Source organism: Rissa tridactyla, chromosome 1 (genome assembly GCF_028500815.1).
Source record: "Rissa tridactyla isolate bRisTri1 chromosome 1, bRisTri1.patW.cur.20221130, whole genome shotgun sequence".
NCBI classification, from domain to species: Eukaryota; Metazoa; Chordata; class Aves; order Charadriiformes; family Laridae; genus Rissa; species Rissa tridactyla.
In genome coordinates, this window is record NC_071466.1 from 82,850,122 (window position 1) to 82,871,255 (window position 21,134).

General features: G+C 40.1%; 1 protein-coding gene across 8 annotated transcripts in view; it reads right to left on the reverse strand.

The window, feature by feature from the left end:
• Positions 1 to 7,854: 7,854 nt before the first annotated feature.
• Positions 7,855 to 21,134, reverse strand: part of MID1 (midline 1) — a 261,586-nt gene continuing 248,306 nt past the window's right edge. For all 8 annotated transcript variants that reach the window (XM_054203745.1, XM_054203756.1, XM_054203788.1 and 5 more), the window contains one exon: positions 7,855 to 20,672. In XM_054203745.1, the coding sequence (XP_054059720.1) occupies positions 20,324 to 20,672 (349 nt within the window). In that variant the 3' untranslated portion in view covers positions 7,855 to 20,323. The remainder of the gene's footprint in view (positions 20,673 to 21,134) is intronic.

A 21,134-nucleotide genomic window follows, 5' to 3' on the forward strand; every position in this document is an offset into this window, starting at 1 on the left:
AATATTTGGGATTGTGATGGGGTGTTACGTGATGTTAGGTCCATGGAAGGCTGATGATGCTCTGCCATAGCCAGCTACGTCATAAGATTGCTTTTCTGTCAAGGAGGAATCATCAGCCATAGGCAAAGCCACAGACTCAGACTATCCACACCAGATTTAAATAATGCTACCTGCAAGAAAAGAGTGAACTAGCTGAAATACCATACTCCATTTCCATGTTTTCCTCTAGTTACAAGATTGGATAGAAATGTATGCATTTGACATTGATGCTAGCAGTGAAAAACGCCTTATTCTAATCACCAGCAGTAAAATTAATCTCATCTACTTTAAGCTGACTCAAAATAAAGTCGTGAGTTTAGCTAACCATCTAGGCTCCTGTATTCTGTGGAGATTTACAGCCATTTGTTAAAGGTGATTCATCCCACCCTGCGTATTCAGTAGAGGGTGCAATAATCACTCTTTAGAGGTGTTTGTCCTTCTCCCTTGGCTACAGCAGGAAGGTAAATGCTAGTTAGGCCAAATGATTAGCATTTCATTTGTAGGCAAGATTAATCCCACTTCATTTTAAAACTTCCCTGGCTCCAACATTCTTAATATCTTCCCCTGAATTCTGTCACATACTTTGCTATTGCCTGCAGTTGGAAATGAGGTGGGCTTCAAGCTCTCACACACAGAGGCAGACTCCTGTCTTGTGCTAACCTGTTGGAGCCACGTTAACCTTCCATCTCGACTTTCTCCTGGGTTCTAGTTTCTGACCATGGGTGGTTTGAAGCACAGATTTTACTTTTCAGTGATTACAATGAAATGGGTCCTACAGAAGTGCAAAGATATCCCAGGCAAGGTCCTAAGAGCCATGAGACTATTTTTTGATGAGGTACTGTTACTTAGGGGGTTCACATTGAGAAGGGTGGTGACTTTCCTGCTGTTTTCAGGGCACAAAACTGAACCACGCATATTTAAGGCCACGACCTATGTTGCAGGATTAAAAATGATGCTAGATAGAGACGGGATTTTTAAAATGAACAAGTTAGATGCCTGATGAAGAATGTCATAAAATGTGTGCAAATCTCTCTGCCTTCTGCCTCTCATCTTCTCTCCCTTTTCATTTTCAGCCCATGCAGAATTCTCAGTGTGTTTTAATAACATTTTTTTGCCTCCCAAATTCTGCCTTCAGTGAGAATCCACTTTGATCACGATAATCACCTGGATTTTTCAATAGTGGTACATTAAATTGCAATTGTGTAGTACAGAGTTTGGGTTACAATTGTTTCTGATTTTTTGTGTAAATCTGGTGCTACCTACCATTATTGTGCAGCTCTGAGAGAAGTGAATCACTGACCCTTCCTAGGAGAGAGTCATATAACGCAGCTTCAGGTTTCTGTTGCTGAGTTTTATAACAGTAGTAACGTAAGAATTTATTGCTGACCTGATAGGCAGGAAAAAATCTTGCCGCTTAATAAAGCTATTAAACACTCTGATCTCTTACTTTCCCACGTAAGAGATCAAACTTACTGTATTACCCAAATTTCCCTGGCACTACTAGTCAGTATTTAATGCCATTGTACAGAATCGTATGGTTTGTCCATAGATTTTATAATCCTGGAAGATACTGTGTCTGGAAAGTGTTTTTATTTCAATTCAATACATCCTAGATATTACCATCAAAGATTAAACATCACTCTATCAACAGTGCTTGTTAGGGAACGACACCTGGCGTATTACAGCAAAGGTTATTATATTTCTCTTTCACAGTAGAAGTTTTTAAGTCTTAACAATGGACTGGTTTTTTATAGCTGAGATTAAAGCCGAGAATACGACAAGCAGAGAGAGGTGCTCGTCTGTTTATTGAATTATCTGATGATTTAAACAGTAGGGGGAAAGGATAATTTTTCCACCAAAGCTTCTTTTTTTTTCCCCAACAATCATATATATAATGCCAAGTTCTAAAAAAATTATTCTTCTAAGAAATTTTCCACCTGTGTTTTTTCAGGTACACCTATTTCTCAAAAAGGGATTTTTGATTAATTTTAATCTTGTATTGTGTCTTTTTATGTGCAGCTGAAACCAGATTAATTAAAAGTGAAATTAAGGTAAGGTTTATTTTTTTTAATACCATAATCCTGTTACATTAATCACTGGAACAATTTCAATATAAAAACTCTCCATCCACTGAAATCTTTAAATCCACCTTGAGTACACACTTAGGAGACACACTCACAGTGGAAAGTACTGGTGTAAACCACTGAATGAAATTAAGTGTTAATGCCAAGGGCGCTATAAGACCGTGGCTGGCTCCGAGAGGCACCGCCGTGAGCCTGGCTCAGCGCTGCTCCTGGGGAAGTGCTGCCAGGGGGGGTCCCTGAGCCCACTCCTAAGCTAAAGCCACACAAACAAAGAAAAGTGAAAACAAAGACGGGAGTGAGTCTGTAATGGTTAGTCCAGGACTTCAGAGAGAAATATTGATGTGGAGGCTGTAAAACCGGGGGGTGGTGGGAAGTAGAGGCAGATGACGGCAGCTCAGCAAGACAAAGGTTCAGCCACGCAATGAGGGATGGCACTTCCCTGCCTGACTGATGGCTACAGAGCCAGCAGAGCCTCCCCAGTGAGTGGTCAGCATATTAATACTTATTAGCCAATAAATACACCCTGTGTACTCACAGACTGTGTATAGTCCTTCTTCAAGTCTTTGCACAGAGTGAAAGATGCCCAGTTGATAGGTTCACTGTTACAGCCATGCTGATAACGCTCTAAGGGAGCCAGCTCCATAGCCAGCGCCCCATGGCATGCCCTGCCTGCCCCTGGCTGGCAGCTCCCCCCACCCCTGTCCCCCGAGCCAGCCTGCAGGTTGCCCTGGCATGCTCACAGGCAGTACCTGGTGTCCACCGAAGGGCTCGGTCCTGCTCCCGCTCGTTGCCACGCTCACAGGGTGTGCAAGGGGTGAGCCCCCAGCCCAGGGGCTGGCCTCCAAGGCTGCCCTCCATTGAATACAGAGAAGGAGCCAGTCTTCCTCTCTGGACTTAAAATTAACAATCCAGCAGTCTAGATACCTATCTGCAGAAAACTTTTGTTTATTTAGGCAAAATATTAAAAGTAGGTAATATATACTGTGAATATATGCACATTTATTTACTGAATCTGTGCCCTGATTTACTAGTAGACTGGGGCAAAACTATGCCTCAAATGGTTTAAGACCTTCACCAAGGTCTTGCAGCACGTCCTCCTCCTGCTGGACATAACCCACCCCACTCTGACTCTTCCCCTGGAAGCCGAAGCTGAGGCTTGTTACCTGTTACTTCACAGGGTACTGAGTGCTACCCTCAGAAAGGCGGGCAGCACCTGGTCTGCAGACCCTGAAAAAAAGAAGAGAAGCCTTCTCTAATTTAAACACATTCACAGTGAAACTAACGAGATTCTTAATAATTGGAACACATTTAAGATTGCTTGCCATGTCATAGGTGTTCATTGATCAGGAACCACAACATTTGCATGTTTTTGCAATTTTTAATATTAAATTAAAATTGATCTTTAACTTTTTCTGTTCTTTTTTTTTTTTTTTTAAGGGCAAAGAAGAAATCTCCAAAACAGATTGGAAGTTAGATTAAATTCACTGATATAACTCTGGAAAAAATGTGAGGCTACAAATGTGTGGCTTTTTAAAAAGACGCTTATTTGGAAAAAAGTTGTTAAGTCTTGCTGCCAGGACACTTAAAAAATGTTTTTGTTTCAAATCTATTTTATGAAAACTTAGCTTGTATTTCACTGATGTGAATGGATGAGATGTCAGTTGGTCGAAGCATGGATGCACACATGGATAGACAAGACCCACAGTCTGGGAACACCATTTGTAAGCCTGCCTCAGCTGGAAAGTATGTGGCTCTGCTGGCACGGGAGTTATGTTGCAGCAAACCTGTTCACTTCTTCCATTTTGTCTCCTAACATTATATGTTAACTTGGGAGAGTCCAACGTTAACACAGCTCTACAGCTTCCAGACCACAATAGGCTTTTACGTGGCCAGTTTAAAAACTGGGCATTAAAAAGTGGCCATATCTAAAGGAACAAAATTTTGCGCGTAATGGGTCCTTGCCATACAGATGGTCTTCCTGCTAATGCTGAGGGCAACATGCCGCCATCACTAATTTTGATCCCCACACGTGTATGGCACGTGGGAGACAAGCCCCGTACTGTGAGGGCCATCAGAGTGCATGGAGGTCAGCAGGAGCCTGGGGTTGATGCCCCGGCAGTGGTACTGCTGCAGAAGATGGGTGTCTCCCTGGGGTTCTCCAGGCTGTAAGCAGACGGGACGGACGGACAGGCAGGGATCTGGCAGCTTCATCCTGAGCAGAAGTGTGGCTGCCATTAGGGGTGCAGAAAGGGCACATTGCTTTTCTCAGTCAGAGCACCTGGTCCCCCCGGTGGATGCAAATCCATCTACCCCTCTGCAACATGTGCGGCGGAGAGCAGCATGGAGGCAGCACCAAACCTCTGGGCACTCCAGCCATTGCAGTAAGTGTCCTCCTGGGAGCAGAGAGATCTGGCCTTAAATGAATAAATCACATAACATAGATGGAGGAATTTGTGCCTTCTGCTGTATACTTCTTTGGGTGTGATAAAGGGTGTCTGTTAGCTTATTCTGTGCAAGTAAAAATAACTTAAACTGACTCTTTTCTTTTCCTTATGCATATTCTTTTCTGATTCTAAGATTTGCATCTTAGAATTCCCTATTTGCATCACAGTGCTGTCCTGATTCCCAATGATATGAGATTTATTTTTCATAGGTTCTCTTTTCTTCCTAGATTAGACTAGTGATTTATTGTATCCACTAAGGACTTTTCTAAACTCAGACCAGTATGTGAATCGCCTTTCTTCGCTTCCTGACTTTTTTTCAAAACTTGAGAGAACACCAGTAATTCAAATGCAAGTAGCAGTGCTGGGAATGGCTTCTGACTCACTGTAATTACTGGAGCAAAGGCAGTTAAATAGAGCTACTGATAAGTCTGCTAGAAGGAGGATATAGCAAAGGGAAAAGATTCTACTCCTCCTTCCCATTATACATAAAAATAACTGTATTCTAAAAGGGCAGGAAATAAAAAAAAAGGTGTTTTTTTTTTTTCCTTTTAGCCTGAGCCTCAACATGATATGCCCAAGAGGGCCTACAAAAGCAGGGGATCAAAGTTCATCAGTAACATAAAACTGAACGAGCATTAGAAATTAAAATGACAAAATTAAGGTCAATTTATTTAGGTCAACCAAGAATGACCCAGTTGTTAACTATGGGACATTTTATGTGTCTAGAGTACCTTGCCTGCTGCTCTGGAGAAGCCATATCTCCTATAGATCCTGTGGCACATCTACTAGCCCCCATAGATCTCTCCCGTGCCCTGGGGTTTCGCAAATGGCACTAGATGCCTATACTTAGGCACTACTGACTTACATGTTGGCATTTGGGTGTCTTAGGTTTGAACCAAATGTCTCATAAAATATGTTTCCTCTTTCATCTACTCTGAAATGATATTTTTTTGTTTGTTTTATACTGCATATAAAGATGGAGAAAGCATTTAGTTTTTGGAAAAAGAATCAGGTAAATTTTGGTTAGAATAACAGTCATCATTGTCAGCTCTTTACGTGCCTGCTTATGTAAAATAAATTGGTAAGCACCTAGAAAATAACTTCAAAAATGAGTAGAAGCTAACATGCGTTTGTCAAGAACAAATATATCTGACAAATCTTATTTCCTTCTACAGTAGGGTAACCAGACCTGGGAAGAGACAAGAGGCAGTACTTGTCACATAGTACTCACTGAAGCTTCTGGCACTGTCTGCTGTGAGAATCTTAGAAACAAACAAGGGAAATGTTATCAGACTGAAACTACCTCAAGTAGGTATAAGAGTCGTTAGAAAAACTCTGCTCAGAAAGCAGCTGTCATTGAGTTCATTGTCACAATAGTGGCACTGCTGGGTATTCCCATCAGAGGAAGGGAGGGTCTGTCTCAGGCTGAACCCTTCTTGGTGAGCTCCCAGACACCCCAAAGAGGTGGAACAGAGGACACATTTATTACATTTGCAGCTGACACAAAGCCAGACTGTAAATTCATTGCAGCACAGGACTGAAAACAAACATGATCCTGACAAGGTGGGATTAAAAAGAGACATGGCCCTGACAAGGTGAAGACAGACTGGAGGAAGCTCTCCTGAAGAGTCCACGGGGACTGCAGTGACTGTGACGGGTATCTTATTCAACATTGCCATGGTGTCATGAGAAAGGCAAGCGCTATATTGGGGTCTGAAAACTTGAAAGGTGATTGTGTTTATCCTTCTGCTCCAAACAGCTGCTGAAGACTTGCGCTGAATTTTGTATCCAGTTTTGGGCACTGCCTTTGTTGTAAAAGCAATGTAGATCAGCTGAAAAGAATCCACAAGGAAGCAATACAAACGATGACAAATCTTGAAAAAACATGATTTCTGGGGAAAGACTGACTCATCTAGGGACTTTAAACTTAAAACAAAAGAAAAAAACCCATAGGGGATGTGGTGTCAGTCTTCAAGCACAGCAGGCGAAACATTGCCTAACTGCTGTATTTGGATGTTTATGGCTCTTGGTGTCAGAATTAACTTCAGTTAAGCTCATTCGGTAGGCCCATGTGTGCTCCAGTTAAACCTCTTTACTTGTTTGATATGCCACAACACCATAATGGCGTTCAAGAGACACTCTGAGAAGGGCAAGGATGCTCTATTCGGCATTCTCAACACTTGGGCCTGGCCCAGCCCTGCCTGGGAGAGCTGATGGGACACCAGCACAGGCCTGTGGTGGTTGCAGGCAAACTGAATTCACCAAGAGTTTCCCTTGACTAAAATGATTATAAAGCGTGGTAATCCAAGGAATTATTAACTGTGTATCGTGTCATGTCTCTGCTGGGAGAAAAGTGTGGAGTTTATAAATCTTGCATTGTGCTTGGCTCACGTACTTCATATTCTTTTAATTTTTCAGTAATAAAAGGTGACTGATTATTCGGTAATAAAAGATGTGATTCTTCTAAGCACGAGCTCGATGAGCAGTTCTGAGTAAGTTTAGATAGGACATCTCTGAGGCAAGGCTTGGGAATGCGGTGGAAAACTGTCTTTCAGCCAAAAGTGAAATTAAACATTTTTTTAATACTACTGTCTGGAATTTGTGACTCAGAGATAATCCCACAACTATGTCGATTCAGAGAGAAAGCAAAAAGTCCTCTGAAATTCATTTTACTCATCTTGCCCACAGCTCATTAATCCCAGTAAAACCCCTCTTTGTTCTCTCCCTTGCCTGTGCACCTCTCAAATTTAGCTTTGCTGTTATTACCTTTGACTTCAATAGTTCTACACCACAAAATAATCTTGCTCCAGAACCATTTCAGTTTCTATGAAAATATGGGGAGGAGAAAGCTCCCATGAATAGGGAAGAGTGGCTTGGTTTCAGGGAGACAAATTGACCTAACGTGAGGGTGTGAGCCTGGGAGCCCTTCCCTTCCCCGTGCCACGAAGGTTACTGTCCTTGGTCATAAAAAGTCAGGCAAATCCACCCATGTGTTGACCTGATGTTTTTTCTCCCTACAGCTTTCACTGTTTTCCTCAAGGCTATGGTTGGGAGAAATTTCTGGAAAGGTGCCTCCAGCTGCGTATGACCTGTGATTTCTCTTCAATGGGAATTCCTCAGTGAGGCAGTGATTCATGAACAAATTGGTAGTCTGTTGGCCATTATTTTAAATTGAGATTAGATAAGGTTTAACTACCGCTTTTACTTTTGTTAAACTCGATTTTGCCCAAACTAAAACCGTTACTGAAAGTCACAGGTTTACTTTAGCAGAAATTAAGAGGTAGAGTTAACATTCTTTATTACAAAAATCAAGACACATTCATACAATCCAAAACTTGCTAATAAATTGTTATTTCTTTTCATGTCCACAATTTCCTTAGCCTGGTAAAAGAAAATCACCAACAGATGGCCAAAGCACCATCTTTTATAACCCAAATCATCTAGATTACACATTCATTTATATATATCCCACAATACATCTTCAGTATCTTATTCCAATAACTAAACATAAGTTCATTTACATTTACATTTACATAAATTCCATATTTTAACATCACTCGGAGCACAACAACCTTACAAAAATTTTGTCAAAATCCATTTGGATTACAGTGACTATAGTTACATTTCATTAACATCCTTGATAGTGAGACCTCACCAATGCCTTGGCAAAACTTCCTCATCATCCAGCATCAAACGTCCTCACCACCCTTCAGACACATTCCATTCCAGCATCTCAGCACAAAAACATCCATCATTGCTTTTAATCACTTAACCAGCACCTGCTTCTGTGTAAAAGACAAATCAGCCCTACTTCTGTCATATCAAACCACCGAGCTCCCAAACCTAGAGGCCTCACAGGGACACAGTACCCACCAAGTTATATTATTTACCAAAAACCTTGGTAGGGTCAACTAGTGGCTCCGCATTCCCACCATGCTATTGGAAGGATTAAGAAATAAGGAGGTAAGGCCTTGCTTGCACATGAATCAGGATTGTAGGCTGACTGAGTTTTAGGCAGCAGAAATGAAGGAACATTTGGTTCAAATAGTGAAAATCAACAAAAGTCGTGAAGCAATTTACCACAACCAGTGAAAATAAGTTACAGTTTAAAAGCTGTTTCCATTTCAATAATCATTGAGGTTACAAATCACAAAGGTAAGGAGAAAGACTGTCCTTTCACAAATTTTTCATGCTGTGTTGTTTCCTGCTGTTGGATATTTTGAATTTATTTTTCTTGCTTTGGTTTTATTTCAGTTCCTTTATTTTCTGGTGCTGTCTCTGACTCCAAGAGCCCTAACCAGGGTGGGCCAGTGCAGTTTCACAAGCTATTCCCATAGTGTCTGCAAATAGAAATCCTCAGGCTGGTCCCTCCAAAGTACACCAGACTACCTCAGTCCTGTCCATATTCCACTTTTCGCTGTGACTTGAACCCCATTAAATCCCTCTTTGCCAAGCCTTTTCCAAAATATTTGCCTAGTTTGGGTGATTTTCTATCAGTTTTCCTTACTTATCCTTCCTGGAGCGCTAATCCTTTTCCCATCAGAAAGTGCTTCCTGCAGAAACTCTCACCTTTTATTTGAGCAATTATTTTTCTATCAGCCTGAAGAGCATCAACAGTCTTCACTGTAACATTTCTCCATCCTGAGTCATTTCCTTCCCTTTTACAAAGAACAAGCAGTTAACAATACTTTGCATGTGAAGGGTTTTTTCAACTATGCACTCTCTTAACCCGAAGGATGAATCATACCTCACCACAGTATCATTAGATAAATACTCATGCTGTTTAGAAATAGATAAAAGGAAACCTCTGAAAGTAACCTATACAGTGTAGAGAGGTGAGTCTAAGATAAAACCCTAGAAAAAGGGATATTTACATCCATCCACAGAGTATTTTTCTCTCCCCATTAAGATTTTCTGGACGGTAGCCATCCAAAACAATCTGCCATGAATATCAAAAAGACTCTGAGTTATCCTTCAGAGAACCAGCCCTATTTCCTTTGCAGAAGATGCAAATAAATTACACAGTAAAATAAGTACTTTTGACCTCAGCATCCAACTTACATGTTAAAGAGCCAGCCCTTCTCAGCTACCTTTTATACATTCCTTTTAACTTCTAATTGTTGGCTACTTTTCCATTAGAAGTTAATTATGTTGATGAGCTCTTGATTCCAAAACCTGTCTGGCACTGTGAGTGTAATACTTGTACTCAGTCTATCATACCTATATAGGCTTACTATTGTGAGGAATGAATGATGCAGCCATGTCAACTGGTATCTAGCTATTCTACTTTGACACAATCTTATAGTTACATGTTGAATTCAGGAAGCGCCAGGGGAGATATGATTGTGACATCTATTAAAACAAACTTTAAGAATAATGACAGAACAGTGCTAACTCTTAAGAGATAGCATTTTGCAGCATTGGATAACCTACTCAGTTTGCAGGCTAAATTACTTGTGTGCACGTACACGTGATCAATGCAATAGAATGCCTACACGCACAAATAATCTCCAAGATGGTTTGCTGTAATGTTCAAACACACGCATTTTCATTCATTGACTTTGCCTGGATGGCCATTTTCCTGAAGCATTATTATAAATTACTTGCTTTGAAAAAACAAGGGCTCAGTGGCTAGAACAGTCTCTGGTTAGGGGAAATATCTACATTTAATATGACTTTGATTTACAGTGTTTCACCTTGTCCATATTTAAGCGGTGAAATCTGGGCTTCACTGAGGCCAATGAAAAATTGCCTGCTTACTTCATCACAGCAAGGATTTTAAGTCAGACGCTGTCTGTAAATTTCTGTATTTACTCTATGGATTTACTCTATAATCACCACTATAAAAATGTCAATATCCCGTTTGATAAATATATAGAGCGATAGTCACTTGATCTGTACATCTTAGCTGCCTGTGACTCCTCACATAACCAATGCTGAAAGATCAGTCATGGAGTGAGATTCTTCCTGTTCCAAGTCAGTTTTCTAGGATAACTGGGATGAATAAACCCCTGGAGATGCTATTTGCTTCCCATTCATTTTAGACGATGCCTACAAAATATGCTTAGGCCTAGTCGACAAATATTTGGGCATTTGGATTGAAGGGAGATCAATCTCACCCACAAAGATTTGTCTTAGAAACAGCAAGGTTCCTTTCTTCCTCCTGCTGTCCTGTGAAGTGACCTTCTCAGTTTCTATTGACTTAACTGTCCATAAACTGGTTGACTGCATTTATTCTCATACCAATATTGACTTTTATTTAAAACTGTTATTCTCCTTTCCTGGTGCTGTCCCTAATCATATGTTTACAGATACAACAACCTTTTCTTCCTTCAGCCATCAATTGCTAGTCTAAATACGCCACATACGCATCTCCCCTTCTAACTTAGGGCTCCCCCTTGGCTTTCCCTTATGAAGATCCTTTCTCTGATCCTGTGTTACTGAATATCATCTTTCTTGACAATGGTGGACCAGAACTTTTGCAGTCTTCCAGCTGAGCTTCTACCAGACTCAATGCACCATGGTAGCAACCCTTTCTGGTTTTACCTTCCCAGGTCCATTCCCCAGTTATTTTATTTCTGTCTTCAACTTCTATCTTTCATTGTCAGAGTTCCTGTCATGATAAACCTTCCACTTTGTTTCTGTTACTATTAGAATATCTGATTAAAAATAGGTCAGAGATGAAACAGTTGTAACAAATAACAATTTTGCACATGCAGGTTTGGTTTCCTCGTTTTGTATTTTTGTTGTTTTGACCATGAAGACCAGTGGTATGAGCCTTCATGCAGTGGAATTTGACAATTTTTTACTTCCCACATGTCAAGCTTCTAAGAGAGTGGGGAGGAAAACATGGAACTATGTTTTTATGTTCTTGAAAAAAACTACTTGCCTACAAGCAGTACCAAACATAGAGCATAAGGAGGTGGCTTTGCATGCCTTCATGGAAACATGGAAAAATACATCACAGTCTTCTTACCCAGACCTTCCTATGAGGATGAATGCTGCTTAAAATTTTCTCCTTGAGCCTTTTGGGCATGCCTGTAGAAGATGTGTCAACTTCACACCCTGCCCTGCAGCAGATTTCCCTTGCATTTTCTTTCTATAGCGGAAGCTGGGGAAGATACTGGAAGTCTGATTCTTGCTAGTGGAGATAGTTTAAGCTCTCTTTCTGTGGTGTCAGCTTCCTTAGCCAGAGGAGCCGGCTTAAAGCTTCGTAACATCATTCTGTTGCCACACAAGATGTGGAGACAATGGCCAACCTGTGGCCTCACTGTTCCTACCATAAGAAAGCTCAGGGAAGCATTAGAGCTGAAGACATTTAAGAACTGGCTTGCTTTTCCTTTTCCTTTTGGGGAAGCAGGAAAAATTGGGCCAATGGGAGCACTTTTAGGGAAAGTTGTACCCCCACACCCACCAGTCAGCATGATTTCCAGAGCTTTTGAATTCCACAGACAGATAAAAGGTTGTCAGGACCTAGGGTTATAGTACTTCTGTGTGCATAAGAACCAGCACAAGTGCAGGTGCTTTATACCAAATCCATAAAAATATTTTCCTGTCCCTGTACCAAATTGCAGCTTTGTAGCTGGAAAAAATGACGTCTATTCCCACATCTACAAAAAATTAGTCACTTTTTTGTTTTGTTTCTTCTTGCACAGTTAAAAATACATGAAAGCATTCATAACTTGATGGTAATTCAGCCTTGAAACTGGCTAATGGCTTATTCAGGCTCCAAGAGTGGTGAGAACTCTGTACTTGCTCCTACTAAATTTATTCATCCTGAGAGATTTCCAAGCAACACTAATATGGAGCACTGACTTCATAAGAACAGAAAGACAAAGCGTTCCTGTTTCATCCTCTCCATGGAGGGATGCAGGAAGGCAGTATCAGGATTCTAATAAGAAAGGATGGTTTGGGTACAGTTGCTTGAATTATTGATTGTGAATAAATAACTTTTTTTTTTCTGTTGTTCTTTTTGTACATATCATTCAAAGATTTATCCTAATTTCCTGAATTGGTCTTGTATTTGTAAGAATTTACAGTACAACTAGGGGCACTTTCTTAATAATACTTCGTGTTTGTCTAAATATATGCAATGCAGGAATGCTATGACCCAACTGTAACGAGAGAAACACCAACTATTAATTTTACAGAATAGAGTCTTGTTTTTCAATTGTTTCAGCCCCTGTGCTACTTTGTACTGACCATTATTCATGCACATGCCAAGACTGAATTCAGTTGAGTTTCTCTCTCTTCACCTACATGAATAATTTCAATTAGGATTAATGGAAACTATGTTTGTGAGCAGTATTATGCTGTTCTGAACTCGATCTGCACGTGTATTTGTTCTCTTGGTCCTGTTGTTCCTCACCTCTACCCTCTGCCATAAGCTACTGACACTATATTGGCAATGTTCTTTTCCAAGGTAGTTTGACAAAACACCTAACAGTTAGAAAAAAAACCGAAACATTTTCAACTTCAACGGATATTCAATGAGCATATGGATGTAACCTGTAACTTGAAGAAATTAAAAGGATATTTTACTGTTTGTATAAGGAACAAATCTTCATTTGCTAATTTCTAGTTCTGGGCTGGGTCTACCACTGGTTGTAATCACCAGTCATGATTCACCAGAGGGACCTTCCACCTCATCTCACACACACACATATATATGGGTGAACGTATTTCATACTCAGTTTGGCCATCACTACTAGCACAGACAAGATGACAGAAATACAGATCAAATTGCCCCTTGCCAGTGTTCTCGCTGTGCTTAGCACTGCCTTCACACCTGCCATAGGGAGGACTTTTTCCCAGTTCCATAAGGACTTAGACCCTATGCTTCCCGAAAGAGACACATACGTCTAGGCTGGGAACTACTGCTAGAGAGGACACAACGGTATTTAAAAATGAAAAAAAAACAAACTAGAAGACCTGACTTTAATGAGGTTGAATATATATATATATATTTTGCTATTAAAGGTAACTTGTTCCAGGGTTATCCTAAAATAATCAACTATTCCTCTGCTTGTGCTCCTTAATCAGGCCTCATAACATTGTTTTAATTAGAGAGGAATACTATTAAGCCCAGAATAATGAAACCAAATAATTCAGTAATTGTAGAAGAGTGACAGGCTTATCTGCATTCCTTCTTCAACTTCTACTTCAAAAATATTATCAACTTTCAAGCTGCCATATTGCAATAGTATTTTGACTACTCATTTCATTATCTGTGAGCCTCCTGAAAAAGATAATTTTCAGGGAGTAAAAAATAAATCCAACTTTTTAAAACACACACTTCTTGCTACTCTAATATTTAAAATCTGAAAATGAGCCTGAAAGCAGAAAAGAAAGGTGAAGAAATGGAAGGATAACAGAGAAATATTCAAGTGGAATAGTTTCTTCTCCATATAAAATAAAAATGAAAACTTTCCCATCCTCTTGTGTGGCAATTGGCTGTCATTCTTTAAATGTTTCAGTGATCTAAACAGCTATAGCTTTTTCCCCCTTCTCAATGATTAACATTATGCAAAATACAAAGCCCCCATTTGCTGTCTTTCAAGGCTCGATTAGAAGCTGTTCTATCAATTCATGGATTTTCAGGAATACTCCAAATTACTATGCATCTGTGTGTATTAAAAAGAAATGTGGTGACATTCCTTGAGATGAAACATCTTCATACATTCAAATAATTATATAAATAAGGAAAACCAGTTAGAGGAAGTAGACTTCTAAACTTCTTTAGTTATTATCCATTTCTAAATGGAAGTCCAAGAACAATAGTCTTATGTTGCAGCATTATATCATAACTTATGTATCTGCCGTTCTCATGATTTTTATAAAAGCAACACAGCACCTGCTAAGAGAATTGTTCCCACCCTGCTTGGAGGAAACAGCAAAGCATTGCCTGAACAATTCACCCAAGAAGAATGTTATTGAACCATACATTTTAAAAGAACCATACATTTTAAAACACACCTGTGTTGGCCTTGGGAAACAGTTCATGAGAAACTGCAGTTTTTCTAGCAGCTAATGTGCTTTCTCCAAAGACATGATTTAATAGGAATGCTGAGCTGTTCGCACAGGGGCTCCTGCTTCACTCGGGTTTGACCCTTCAGAAACTGAAGATTCATGGGCTTGTACCTACCTCTATGTAAATCAGAACTATCGCCTTTGAAGTCAACAGATGTAAAAATCTGGGTAAATAAAGGAGAATCAAGGCCCGGGGCTGTCATCCCTGCCCTGCTGCCTTTATTCAGGTTAGGATTTCAAACATATAATTGCAATATTTTTTTCCTGTCATTTGGGAATGTGGATTGGGGCTGAGCTGTAACAAAAGGAAGAAGAGGTGCTGACTTGCTTTGCAGAGCTGTGGCACCAGTGCCAGGGCACCAGCGCCAGGGCAGGTTTCCATCTGTCCTGCCACTCCGAATGATCTCACTCAGCACTGCTCCAGAACTCCCTCTTCTGCTACCTCCGTCCCTCTCTCAGGCAGCAGTAATAGTGACACTGTTGATCACACTGTAGGAGAATAAGACTAAAAAAAGTAGACTTCATGCCTGCCTAATACCTTGTCATGCTTCTAAACCAGAACTGTCTCAATGCTGATGGTATTCAAGCCCGTACCTTTCCTATATCATCTTCATGAAATATATGAGCCTCTCACTGTGAACAGGTATCACCATTTGTGTTAGTGTTCCTTACTCAAAGCAAGATGAAACCCACCTGGGAAAGTTAAATACTTTGTCAATAGCTCAACATCATTCCACACATTGGAGGTGATGTTGCAAACATTACGGTTGCAGTTAATAGGTTCAGAGGCACGTAACACTGTAGGGCTTGCCAAAATAAGGAACATGATGAAAGATTATCTTGCAGTCTGCAACATGGTCTGCACTTGAATCAGAAAACCAATTAAAAATATATATTAAAGAAACAGCATATTCCACTCCAACAGTGGAGTTAATGCAAAAGCTTAACTCACAAGAAAATACTTGCACCTGTACTGTTCACCTCCCACATGAATGACACATCAGTCCATCCTGGCACAGAGATTTATGCACGCAGATGCCTTAAGCCTCCTGGTCCAAACTAAGAGTCTCACCCACACTGAAGCATTGTTAACTTCATTGCTCTTTAGTCTCTTAATTTTTTTGGTATGAAAATCAACTGCTAAATCAAAGGTTAAAAGGTAAAGAGAGAGTTTTTTCCACTTCAGAAAGCACAACAAAAACGAATAGCTCAGCATAATCTAGAACATCCACCATCCACCACCATTGGGAGTGACCAGGGCTTTTCTCCATGTGGAGAAGACAAAGATTAAGGCCGAAGTTCAGAACACTATGCCGAACATGCTCATTTCTAAATGGGCAACCAACCCAATAACACAAGAAAATACTACATTCTATATTCCTATATCTGAATACACACTTCCACTACTGGAAAGATCAGTATGTGAAAACACATTAGAGATGGTGTTACAAGAAAATTGCCAGTACATCACTACACAAGCAATCTGTGCACATTTTTTGTTTATCACCAGCTTCCCAAAGCTGCCCCGCTGATGACCTTCCAGGCCAAGTGTGCCCTGGCCAGTTACTAAGTGGCTCAGTGTGTACTTTCTGTGTGGTTTCAATGTTTTTTCACTCCTAAACCAGAAATAAAGCCAGCGTTTCCAATTAAAACGAATAGCCTCCATTTTGGTGACACAGATAAGAGCCACTAGCAGTTCTCACTTTGTTTTGGCTTATCTGGAATTTGTGCTGCTGCAACTAAAAGCAGAATCTGGGAACTCCTAGACATCTGCTTTATCCGAATAATTAAGAAGGAAATACTTATACTGCATTCGATGTCAAATAATAATTTAATGAAATCTCCCACAGTCAATAGTTCTGCATGGTGCTATAAATGCTGGCCATCTCAAAATGAACTGGTTAAAGAGCTGACACTTTAGTTTGTGCTGTCAATAGTGTCCTGTTGCGTTTTCTAACATGGAAAGAATATAGTCTTTGCAATTAAGATGCGTGATTAAAACAGATGATGCACACTGCTGTTTAGTGACCTAGTATTGCTAATATAATGAAGAACGTGCATGTGTTTTCACCTGTACTTGCAGATTTCCAGCTTTTCACAGTGTACCCACACCTGAAGGATTTTTATGCTTCCTACCCTTGGGACCCGCTGCTCAGTGGGGGTCTCTTCGCTGAGCAATTGAGAAATGGGGTGCTCAAAATAGACAAAGAATAAATTCATGGCAGAAAACGCAGCAACTTTGGTGCTCTCTGAAAGTCAACAATGGGAAACCGCTGTGGGCTGGAGATGGTCTGCTAAATGATTTATGACATTCAGCCCATTCCTGAATGATTTTTTTCCCCATTAGACGTGCATTAACACATGAGAGCCTAACACATGGCAAATCTTATCTGGCCTCAAAGAGAAAAAAATACCCCATCGACTCACTACCTCAAGCTTTGACTACTCTGAGCTGATGCTACTGTCTTCTAAAGAGACTGTGCTATAGTTTGCTCTAACTCTGCTGAATCCCAGCTTGGATTCTAAATGCACCTTTGAAACAATCACACCAACACATGCTTGATCTACTACATTCATTGCTTGCATCTCAGCAGACTATTCCTCAAAAATCTGCCTTTGTTATACAATGCTACCTCACTCCTAGTCACAAAATTTTCAAAAGTCAGGGAAACCCCCTCATCTAAGACTGCACACTACAATAAAGTACCATGGTTTATTTTTACATGAGGATTACCGTTCCCACAGGTTTAAATTGATTACTATGGACCATGCAAAATGCCACAGACCACAGAAGCTACATTTTTGAATGGATGTTTTTATTGATTAATCAGGCATTGAATCAAGTATTGTAAAATAAACAGATTTTGTTTGTTAAAAAATGTCCAGAAGAATACCATTCATAGCAAACTTGTTTCCTCATAGTCATACAGAATATGAAATTGTTCAAGAAACAAGGAAAAAAGGAACACCTGACTAATTACTGTCAGTTTGTGTGTATATATATGTATGTGTGCATATACATAAATTACACACTATGTTTGTGCATATACTGGTGTGTGTGTACCCATACATATGTGTACATATATACACAAACATATATGCACAAAGACTACTGACTGAATTAATAGTCCACTGGAGAAATGTGGTTTAGCTCCAAATGAAGTATTCTGTGTTAAAATAAAAATGATACAGCAAGGCCTGTAGATAACAGACCATTATTTTCCCATTGGCTAAAACAATGATCTGTCTTTAGGCTCACGGTCTATCTTTACAATGAAAATATGTGAGATCATTTGGGATCTTTCCAAATTTATGGTATCACTTCCATCCAGCTCAATCTCTGCCAACTTTGTATAGCCAAACACTGAACAGTGTTTTCAGTTTGTCCACTACTGAAATCAGCTTCTAGAGTTAATATTTCTGGCAAAAGAGAAGATACACAGCCTTGCTACACGTACTTTGGTAATACACCCTTTCCTTTTAGGCAGAAACTCGGCAATAATCCTACACTAAAACTTCTTTCCTCCTGTGTCTTTTTATCATTGCTTTGCATCAGTCATGTCCTGTCAACTCATTATAATAATTTTCATGCCATCTCAGCTACCTCCCAAACATCCCAGGCCAGATCATCTGAGCAATGTATATCAGATTGTGTTCGTAACGTTGTGCTCTAATTATAAAATGTAATGTTTGGGAAATTTACATTTTCATTTTTGAGGGCATACATTTCTTGATTATTAAAGACACTATGATAAACACTGCAGTTCACTATATGTACACATTTTCTCTTATTTATATCAACTCTGGAAAGATCAGTGGCTCCTACCCGTGAACGATAGGATGCCGCCCCAGCTGAAAAACCCATAATACCAGCAATTTACTGCCAGACTTTTCTCCGTTTAATTCAGCAGTTAGCATGACATGTAAAGGGAAATCAAAGGAACATGAATAGGTGTTTATTTCCTATTAAAAAAAGGAAAAACCCAAATAGGCATGAATGTATTCCTCATCTTGCTCATAAGTTTTCTACATCATCATAAGGCAAACTGTAGTACGGCTTTGTACCTGGAGAATCAGTATTTAAAAAATCTGAAGCTGAGCTCGGGACCATCTTCCATTTGGCACCCGTTAGTGAACAAAGTGCATTAAGGCATCCTTTTGAAAAGACACCTAAAGCATGGTTATAAATTACTGAGCAAATCTTTTCTTAAAGCTGATATTCCATTCATCCTTTTTCTATGCAGGCAGATCTTCACTCCTTGCATAGTAACAACAAAACACCGTAGGAAAACCATTCCTTTAAAGTTGTCCTATGCCTCAAGCATCTCCCAAAATGATCATTTATACATAAGCTTTGTAGTAATTACAAAGGGCTTCTATTCTGTAGAAGGAAAAGAGAAAAAAATGCACCTGATTCAACTTTGAGATAAAGTAGGTACAAACCCTATTGCCTTCACTGAAGATCATCCACCAACACCAGGATGAATATAGGGCCTGCCTGTGCAGATTCCTACTGAACACTTGTTATTTACTCCTCATTCACAACGACAGCTGTGCTTTCCCAAACAACCCAGGACAATGATAACTATGAGCAAACCCCGGCTGCAGTGTTTCCCCATACAGTACATGTAAAACAGATTTCCTTGCTTTGTGATAGAGACTACATAGTGTATGACAATGAAACATTTGTATTTAATTTAAAAGGCATGGTAAAGTGGCGCATGTCTCACTTCCGAGTTGTTGGCTGGGCTTGCTATGTTGAACCTTGCAAAATCAGCAATAAGCATTCACAGGTCTACCATCAGAACCGTGACATCTTCTATTACAATCAATCCTTAAATGATGCCGTGCTTTATCAAATTAGTTTACAGTCAGACCTTGGATTGGCTGCTCTTCTCCAGTGCTGCTGATTTTCAGAGATGGTATCAGTCTTTCACATCCTCAGTGATTCTACAATGTTTCTTAACGACGAAGCACTGGTAGATGGGAACGTTGCCATCAATAAAATAAATCGCTAGATGATTTTTCCACTCACATTTCTAGGAGATATTCCACATGTTTTTTATGAACAGAGAGAGCACTGCTCTGTGAACAGAGGTAAATTAAAATTTCTTCTTTTGCTCTGTTGGCTAGCTCCACTTCCTCGCTTGTTTATTTTTGTTCTTTTTGGTCTGCACACTCCCATGTGGAAAGTAGAAATTAGGAGATCTTGCACTCAACAAGACTGGTAATGAGAGTGCTAATATTGGCATGAATAAAACCTGCTGTACACTGACTTGTCCACCGCACAGTTTTCATCCTTCCAATTTCCTGCTTTTATCCTCTGTAAAATAAAATGATGTAAAGGGCTGATGAAAATTTAGTTAATAGGACCATCAATGTGCAAAACAAATAAGTCCTTTTCCAGGTGTCCAAACCATGCTTTCCCTTCTCTCTCTTTGTTTTGTTTTGTTTTTTTTATAAATAATTTATAAATCTTCCTGTAAGAGACTAAATACAAAACCAACCAAACAAAACCAACTGCAAAAGAAAGTTCTAAGAAATTATTAAAGCCACTTCTTGTCCTTCCATACAAAGTACACAGAAAAGAGATGTTCTCCCCTTTTCAGTTCTGGCCGGATTTGGCAGTGACAGCCGGGATGCCACATGGTCCACCAGCTCCGGGCAAGATCCTGTGTGCTGGCTGCCCTGGGAAGATGCGTCGTCCTACCTTTTGGCTTTTAGCAGTCACGCAAGCTGCTCGGAGGAGTCTAGGTGGTCAGGGATAGGTAAGCCAGTTATAATGGTCAAACACTTATTCCACACAGTGAATGTGGGGCACACCGGCTGCCCAAATGTAATGTCAAAGGTGTAAAGGTGTAGGGAGTTCAAAGCATCATAAAAAGCAAGGGAACCGTTGTCATAGTCCAGCAAAATCCCCACCCGCCGGAGGTGAGGCGCGGGTTCGATGGGGATTTCTTTGCTGTTGTGCCGCACCACCCACGTGTTATTGCAGCGGCAAAGCACCCAGGAGGCAGAATTCTTCCCGATCCACTCGTGCTTCGGTGCTGATTTGTAAGAAATGCCAATGGCATACCTGCAAAACAAAAAACAACTCAAGGAAACAAATGCTTCCTGCCACGTTGGTCCCTTGGTGAAGTCCAATGTTAGCCCAGAGGACTCACTGGAATGCCCTAGCCTCTTACTTCTGCTGGTTAAGTTCTAATTAAGTGATGTTTCACCACAATATCTGCACAGGCTTAATGAATGTTTTTCCCCATCTCTCTTTTTTCGGGTCTGAGAGGTCAGGAAAACTTTATTGTTCCTCACCTTTTTTACAGTTTGGCTGTTAATGGTAATTCTTTTGAGTACTCACCTCCGGTATTCAAAAGGAAAATTGTTGAATACTTGGCAACTCAGAGTTTAAACCAGTGGGCCTCAAATTTCCACTTCCAAACAGATGAATACAGAGGAATTCATTGATTTTAACACACATTGCTATCTGTCAGCTAATCTGATCTCTCCTTGCTCCTTTAATATATGGCCCAATAGAAGGAAT